Source organism: Python bivittatus, unplaced genomic scaffold (genome assembly GCF_059951505.1).
Source record: "Python bivittatus isolate LINGU-HERP-01145 unplaced genomic scaffold, Pbiv_v1 ctg000980_np1212, whole genome shotgun sequence".
Classification (NCBI taxonomy): Eukaryota; Metazoa; Chordata; class Lepidosauria; order Squamata; family Pythonidae; genus Python; species Python bivittatus.
In genome coordinates, this window is record NW_028277125.1 from 2,023,665 (window position 1) to 2,032,107 (window position 8,443).

At 52.6% G+C, this 8,443-nt stretch overlaps 1 protein-coding gene across 3 annotated transcripts in view; it reads right to left on the reverse strand.

The window, feature by feature from the left end:
• Positions 1-8,443, reverse strand: part of TPRG1 (tumor protein p63 regulated 1) — a 38,094-nt gene that overhangs the window by 25,559 nt on the left and 4,092 nt on the right. For 2 of the 3 annotated variants that reach the window (XM_088132103.1, XM_088132102.1), the window contains 2 exons: positions 4,337-4,552; positions 691-782 (listed from right to left, as the gene is read on the reverse strand). In XM_088132103.1, the coding sequence (XP_087988229.1) occupies positions 691-782; positions 4,337-4,489 (245 nt within the window). In that variant the 5' untranslated portion in view covers positions 4,490-4,552. Of the gene's footprint in view, positions 1-690; positions 783-4,336; positions 4,553-6,663; positions 6,893-8,443 lie in introns of all 3 variants that reach the window. The other variant, XM_088132104.1, reaches the window with a different exon arrangement.

Below are 8,443 nucleotides of genomic sequence, written 5' to 3' on the forward strand. Positions count from 1 at the left end.
AGGAAAGGAAATCTCAGCTCTCCCCTCTACAGATTCCCCGAAACTTTATTAAGGAAATTCTATCTTGTTATATATAAGAGTGTTTGAGCTTGGGGGCATTTACAATTAAATAATTTGCAGAGTAAGCAGAATTGACAAAGCACTGTTTTCGGCCCTTCAGATACAGCCCCTATAAAAGGCAAATGTTCAAATTAAATTCGAAGCAGTAACCTTCTGAGCGTACGAAGGTTTTAGGGCCAAGAGGGATTCTGATTGTGATACAACCCACGGTTCTATTCATCAAAGCAGGAAAAAAAAAATCCCCAAAGAACACAGAATCCAATTTTAGGGTAGGAGAGAATCAGGGAAGATACCCATTAAAAGGAATGCAGGAAGAAGTACTGTACTGTAAAGCAGGCATTAAATTAATCATCCATTTCTTCCAAACCCAAGTGATTTACGTGCTAAACAAAACATGTGTGTGTGTCTGTCTGTGCGATCCAGATGGGGTAGCATTCCCACAATACGCTTAACCCGCTTGCCAAATTAACCTATTTCCTTGGTTTGCAGAATAGACTGTAATGCTATGCATTTGTAATTACTTGTTGTCATGCAAGTTTTGTTATTTTGGCATTACTGGGATAGGTTTAGCGTGAACAACCCCCCGGCTGCAGGGAAGCCCAAACAACCACAGACTTCCGTGGTGCTTACTCAGTGAGCAGCCAGAAGCTGTGAGCCGTCTCGCCCTTGTTTGCCACCAGGTGGGCCTTGAGGTCCTCCATGGCTTGATCGAAGGCTCCTGGCTAAAAGGAAGAGGAGAGGAACATGAAAAGGAGGAAGAGGAAGATGGCCAAAGCAACAAGCTGGTTTTGGATTCCCCCTGTGCTCCCTCATCTCTCCCTCCAGGCTCCTCTGGTTCCAACCCACCTCTCTCACCTGCCATGGAGGAGCAAACACCACCGAGAAGCAAACCTGAGTCTCCAGGTTTCCGTGGCTGGGTGAAGCCGGCGTGTCTCCCACTGATTAGGAGCAAGGCCCGGTGCCCTTTGTGGCAGCCCTGCTCCTTTCAGACCGATTGTGAGAAGAGGTAAAGCAAGCAGCAAATTAATCGTGGTGCGGGTTGGATATTACTCCAGATCCAATTCATTCACAGGCTAAACAAGGCGTCTGTGTAGATCTGTGACATTGGGATGGTGGTAGCGTTCGCACAACATGCTGGGCCCCCTTGAAAAAGTCATCTCTGTCCTTGGCTTGCAGAATACCGTCTACCACAAAGGAACTGCTCCCCCTTGAGTTTGCCCAACAGGCTCAACCCTGCTCGTTTTAGATTGACTTTGCTCCAAAATGACAGTTTTACTACTGAGTCTCCTTCAAGTCAGGCTTGACTCTGGTGGCTCCACGGATGGGTCAACAACGTGGAAGGAACATGGACGTGGGTTGCCTTCACCTTTCTAGCGTGATCTTTCAACTTCCCGCTCTGGCCTATGGCTCCAACACGTCCTGGGGGTCTCCCATCCTGTGTTAATCAGGTCCAGCCTTGCTAACATGTTCATGATCAGCCAAAGTCATCGGGGTCCTGCCACCTGCTGGGTTAGTGTAAGTTCTCCTCTGAGTTTGATTCCTGCACCTCATGCAGTTTTCTCGGCAATAATCTGGAAACGGGCTGTTTCTGCCTTTTTCTTCATCCAGGCTACCACTCTGGGACTTTCTGGTGGTCTCCCATCCAACTTTGTTCAGGTTTGTAGATCAGCCAAGCTCAGCTAGGTAGGCTAAGGTGTATTCTTACCACAAGGAAAGCAGGATGGCATAGTCAATGGGGGAAGACTGTAGGTAGAGGCAAGGGATCTCCTCCGTTGGTGGCCCTCCAAGATCCTCCAGCTCCAGCGGGGTCTGCAGCCAAGATGGTGTCCGTAACAGTGTGATGGAAGCTCTGCCTGTTTTTTATGTGCGACACACACCTGACACACATGGAAAACAGGGCTTCGATGGCAACTGTGGCCACCATCTTGACTTTTTTGACCACACCCTGCAGGCACCCTTGCCCTGCTCCCTTCTAAGTCTCAAGGGGACGGGATTAATTCAGATCATCTGACCTCCTGAGTTGGATGGCGGAAGGGGTGGGTGAGTTGGTCAGTGGCTCTCCGTCCTGCTGAGAGGTTTATCCGCAGAGGCTTGAAGGGAGCGGTCCAGTGACCCTTCGGGGGCTGCGATCCTGCCTGCCCTCCAGCTTCTCTTGCTCAGGCTAAACACACCAAGTTTCTTCAACTGCCCTTGTAGGGCCTGGCCTCCAAGACCTTCGCCACCTTTGTTGCTCTCCTCCATTTCCCCAACGTGCTCCTTGCGCTGTGGCCACCAGAACGGGAGACCGAGATGCTCAGCACGGAGAGGAACTTTCGCTTCCCCTGATCTCCACATTGTCCCTCTGTTGCTGCAGCCCAAGGTTGCATTGGCTCCTTTGGCCGCTGCAGCACACGGCTGGCTCCCGCTTAACCTGCGGCCTTCCAGGACACCCAGACCCTTCTCAGAAGCCCTACTCCAGACGGTCAAAGGGGTTTCGGCTCCCCGCGGGGACCGGGCTGCCCGGACAGCGCCTCCAATTACAACTTTTAGGGACCGCTTGAAGCTCTTCCGGGCCTTCTCTTGTACAAATCTGCACAAATGGACTTGGGTTTGTTTTTCTCCTCCTCCCCACTTTTGACAACCCAGTATGCCTTTTGGATAGGGTTTGAACCCGCTTGGATCCGTGGCTTGCCGCTGAAAGGCTCGGATACAGCCCGAGGTTTATCATAATGGGAAGCAAGGAGATGCCTAAAATAAGTTTCAGATCTTGCCACCAGAAACGACGGCGCTGCCCACTCCCTGGCAGTCAGAAACCTGCCGGGTCCTTGCAATGAGGCCCATCGCACTCCTAACTGGCCGTAATCTCCCACAAACAGGTTTCCCGTCCCGGGACAAGAGAACTAGCAGACGGGGAGGAGTTCCCTTGTTGCTCGCCCAGCCGCAGATGCGACATAAAACACTAGTTTATAGTATCTGGTAATACTTAAAATTAAATAACGATATCTAATCCTTGTTAGTATCAAGGCGTAATAGGTTGATATAATTTAATATTAACTTACGTTAATATTGATCTTAACCTAAATTAGAAATTAATAATACTTACGAATCAGTACAAATGAATAGTAAATGTTAGGCTACATTTACTGTAGATTATGCTGGTCTCCGACCTTAATAAAGAGTTGATTTTGTTTGTTTGGGAAATTCTAGTATTGCTAAGGGTTACCCTCCCTCTACCAGCAGAAGATGAAGCTCTGGGCGCAGATGTTGGACGTGGGCCCTAGTGGCCCCACCCCTGGATGTGAGTGGGCTTCCTCCACAGGAAGCTTCGGAGGAGGAGACGTGTGTGCCTAACAATATGGCGCTTCTGCTTTTGCGAAATGGAAATAACTGGTTAAGCGGTCATTAACCAGCACGCTTCTGTTTTTTCAAGCGTTTCTGACGGCTGCCTTCACACAACCCGCCGAACCAGGTACAGCCAAGAGCTGGTGGCTTCGTGCCCAAAGCTTGTGCTGCATCACCCTTGGTTCAGCCTGCTGTAGCTAAGTGGGTGGTGCGAACCCAGCTTAGGGTTGAGTGTCTTGCGTGGTGGACCTGGAAACGGGTCCATCTGGGAAGCAGGTTCAGGGAGTTGTGTGAACCCGCGGGGTCTCTCCAAGGCGTTTCCCCATTGCCGGGGTGGGTGAATCAGTCTGGGAACGTGCCTGGCCCAGAGAGGAGACGCTTCAGGGTTCAGCCCAAGGGGACTGAAGTCACATCTGGGTCACCGCCCTGAAGTCCCCACACCATCTCCGCATCTGGGGATGGAGCCATAGAAGGCACCTTGCACCCCTTCACTGCCTCAGACAGAAGTCCACAAGGCCCCTCCCCACGTCAGCGTCTTTCCTTCCCATGCCCCCCCCCCCCGGGAACGATAGGATAATAAATGAAACATAACAGCACTTTTTCAGACCTCTGAGACCAGTTCTCTGAGGCAGCTCCTTCACTTGACCTGGCGGGAGAGGCGGCCTCCCCTAATCGCCTCTCGGGCAGGAGTGCCGATTGGGTGCCCCTTAGCCCCCAGCGGTGCCCGTCGCAACCGCACGGCAAGCCCAGGTCTGCATCTGGGCCGTGGGACAGGGAAGACGGGCCCCGCACAGAGGAGGAGGGCCCCCAGCCACACGCCTCCTGCCTTCGGACGCGCTCCCCGCCCCTTCCTGCGCCAAGCACAGGCCCCTGGAAGAAGCCGCGAAGGCGCCAGGTGTGCCATGGCAACCCTTGCCCCCTCGTGCAGACCCCCACGGCGGCTGGGTTGACTCACCCTTGTCACAAAATACCTCCTCGAATCATATGGGTCAGTGTAGCGTTGTGGGTACAGCAGGCTCCTGGGGTTCAGGGGTGGTTGTGGGGCGATGCTTGATTTGGGTTGTGGAGCAACTTCAGCCCTGGGGTGTCCTTCGTCCTTCTCTTCCATCCCTTTCTGTACGTCCACGGCCTGGAACTCTTGGTCAGTTTCTCCGGCCAGCGTTGCGATAGCCTTAAAGCCAAATCAACCCAGGGTTAGAGCCGCCCTTCCCTTTATCCACTGTGCCGGGAACGAGATCCGATGCACCGGCGTGCCTTCGAGATGGCAGCTGCAACCAGGTGGCCAGACCCCCTTCTTAAAGGGGCGGGGCTTCAGTCACCTGGTTGTGCCTGCCATCTTGACTTCTTTGACATGTCCCTGGTCCAACGCCTCCGGTTCCTACGCTCCTGTTGCCTCCTCTCCCAAATTTTTCTGCCTGAGAGCTTGTCCAGCTTGAAAGGCCGTCTCTTATCTTTCTTGCTCAGTGCACCACGCCCCGTATTCTAATCTACTCCATCGTGGGTCAAGGTGCCAGCCTTCCCAGGTAGACCAGACAGGAACCACGACCAGATGGGCTAATTCTACTTTATCGAGAGGCTACATTAACTGAATCTTGCCAGCCTGAAAATACAGTTCTCCCCCCGTCTCTTTTACAACCTGATAAGTTAAGGAGGATCCTTTCTGAGTGTCTTTCTCTGCCCGTTATGCAGCTGCGGGCAATGCCCTCTCTTATCTGACCGTTCCCTAGGCAGCATCTCCCCCCCCCCCCGCCCCCGTCCTCCGTCTCCCAAGGTCATTCCCACACACCATTACAAGGTGGAGAACACCTTTCATAGCGTGCTCTTTCTCCATCCTGGATCGAAATCTAAAGCGGAAGATCCCTCAGGTACCTGCCCTTTGTCAACAGCAATAATTCTAGCAAAAGCAGCACTGGAGAAGGAGGATGAAAAGATCCCAGATGCCAAGGAAGATGGTGCCAAATTCAAACATGGGTGGGAAAAAAGGATGTTTTTTTCCTTCCAGGACTTAGGAAAGTAGAACATCAGATCTAGGCCCTCCAAAAGGCTGATAGAGGGCAGGGCATCGTTCTCTGCTCCTGCGTAGAGCCGAGTTTCTCGACCTTGGCACCTTTCAGAGGTCTGGACTTCAACTCCTCTCAGCCCGGCTGGCTGGGGAATTCTGGGAGTTGAAGTCCAGACCTCTGAAAGGTGCAAGGCTGAGAAACACTGGTGTGGAGTCATCTACATTTTTGCAGTCCTAACGGAACTTAGGAAAGTGCCTTAAACTAAATCAGGCCATGGGAGGTGTCATTTTCTGCCCTCCCCTGAAGACGTCGCCTTCAACTCCTCTCAGCCGGTTCAAGGTCCTCTTTAGCGGCTCCAGTTTTAAAGCCGCATTTTCCTCTCCTCCTGGCACCGTTTTTGCCACAAACACCGTGCGTGAGGCTTCCTTGGGGAGGGGGCGGCTGATGCAGTCTGGGATTTGGCTCTGTGACCTCGGATGGGTGGCTTGAGGCTGCTGTGCATGTCCCCCACGTTGGACACTGTCCTCTGTGGCCACGGCGGCTCAGGCCGCAGGGCAGACCAGACACCTGGGCCGGGCTGGCGTTTCCGAAAGAGCTGCGTCTCCCGTGTTCTTCTGAAAGAGCGCTAGACTGGCGCTGAAGCAGCAAGGCACGTGTTTGCTTGAGAGGTAGCTCTGTGCTGCGCAATCTATTTAAACTGGGAAAGAGACCCAGATGCTTCCAGATCTGAGTTGCCCATTCGTCCCGCTGCACCCCTGACAGATGTCCTGCTGCTTTGCCCAACCAGGGGCTTTGCGCACCCATATTTCTTACTGTTTTTGTTACAGGAGAACAGTGCCCGCTCACCTTCTGCGTAGGGTGACTCCCTCCTGCTTCGCCCAGCAGCCCTCTGCCAGGGGGCCTGTGACCTGGCTCTTTCTGGATACAGTTTAGCGCTCTTTCAAAAGGACGCTAGACCCGTGCTGAGAAACAGCCGGATCGACAGAGCACAAGCGTGCCCCATGCCAGCGACGTGCGAGTCAGGCTGATGCCACCATTCCAAGCACCCGCCTACGGTCAACCAGCCCCGCCCCACCGCACATTAAGAAGTGGGCTGGTGCTTGGTGACGCTCAGTGGGAGGGGAAACGAAGCCCCCAGTCACGTTCCTTAACCGGACCTTCCTTAAACCGGCTTGCTGGCCCCATGACTGAGACCACGAGGGCAGCACCCTTTTCTTCCAGCTCAGAGGTGGCATCTGCCCTGATCCATCCAGTAATGGGTTTCGGGCAAGGGGTTTACCTTGGAGAAGTAGGGAGATGCAGGTTTGTGGATGCAAACGGTGGCTCGGATTAACTTAAGGCTGGAGAGGTAAGGCGGCTTTTCCTACCACTGGATGAGATCATTTGTTCAATTCTGGTGCATTTCTCGGAAAGCTTAGCTCTGCAGCAAATTAGCCGTTATCGCCGTCAGCTCGCTACACTCTTGTCCGGCAAATTCTCTCTGGCCATGGTCCAGCTGGGCTTGGCCCCTGAGAGGACAGAGGGAATGGATGCTCTTAGGTGTCCTCCACCATCCCCTTCCTTCTGCTCCAGATCGACCTCAGCCTCTTCCCTTCAAGGCGACTTTTAAAGCACACACACACAGACATGAAAAATGAACTGATGGCCAGCAATTTTAAAGTGGCCCTTGCCTGGAAAAGGTCCAGTTTCCCTTGGTGGGAAAAAGAACATAATTTATCAGATGAATAGGTGCACTTAATCGGCTGCCTCTTAAGTCAGTGATTCAGAGCCAGTTTTTATTTTTAATTTATTTACGCAAAGGCATCCTTCTCTTAATTTAAATTCCTCTGTTTAAGAGCCTCAAGATCAGATTGCAACTCCCCCCCACCCCAATGTTCCTGCAGCAAAATAGCCTGGTGTTTTATTTCATTTGGCATTGATGTAATCAGCTACTTCCCTGATTGCGCAGCCCGGTTTGCTTAGAAGAGGCTTCTCCAAGCTGGTGCCCTCCAGACAGAGTTAACCTCTCCGCCATTGATGAGAATTTTAGAAAGGTGCCCATTTGGGGATGGCGGGTTGAGAGGCTACCAAAGACTCATATCAACGGATAATTCGTCTCCCATTGATTTTACTTTGTTTCGCTATGCTCCATTCAGCTTCTAGTCCTCATGGACCACTTGGCAAGACGAGGGGATTTCTTGCAAAAACCTGTGATGAGAGTGGTGGAAAAGGCCTTCTGCTGCACACAGTGTTTAGCCAACCTTGCAGCCAGCTCGCTGGGGATAATAAACGCTACAGAAATGGGATCGTTCTTCTTCTTCCAAGACTCAGAGCTGGGACGGCGAGTGTGAGAACGCAACGCCTCTGTTCAGAAAGGATCACAGGGGGCAGGAGATGGGAAGAGCCTCGCCTCTGCTGCCAGAGGAAAATAGAAGCTCCAGCTGATTTATAGGGTGGGAAGGGACCCCGAGGATCATCTAGCCCAACCCTCTGCCATGTTCAGGACACCAATTACGCCGACCCTGAGAGCCGGCTGCCTCCAGATGGGGAATTGGCAGGAGTCAAGTGGCCTCTTCGCTCCTCCTGGGATGGGCCTTCCTTGATGAGGTGAAGATCCTTTGGACGGAGCGGCATCCGAACACCAGGCAAAGATGTGCACCAAGAAACGAGCTGCTTATCCCGTGGAAAGGAGGCATCCTGTTGATGCAGGACAGCAGTGGCAAGGTCGGGTCTCTTAGTCAATAATTGGTGGTCTTTTTTCTTTTTTTTAGTTCTGCTCTCAATCTGGCCGCATCCTGGGCAAAAGGAGGAAATCATCCTGGGCTACCTCTTTGCTGAAGTCACGCCTTTCGGCTTGCGATGCAGTCACAGCCGCTGAATTCTTGCTTGCCTGAAAACTGGAAGCCCTCCCTGTCTTCCCTGTTCCCTTAACCACGTGGCCAGTGTGTTCTGCAGCTGCTCAGGGGCACTCTTGTCCTCCTTACTGATACTTTCCCCACGTCCCCCAGTTGAGTGGGTGCTGAAGACAGCCGGGTTGGGTTCACGCAGCACATTTAAACCTAGTTCCTCCATTAACCCCT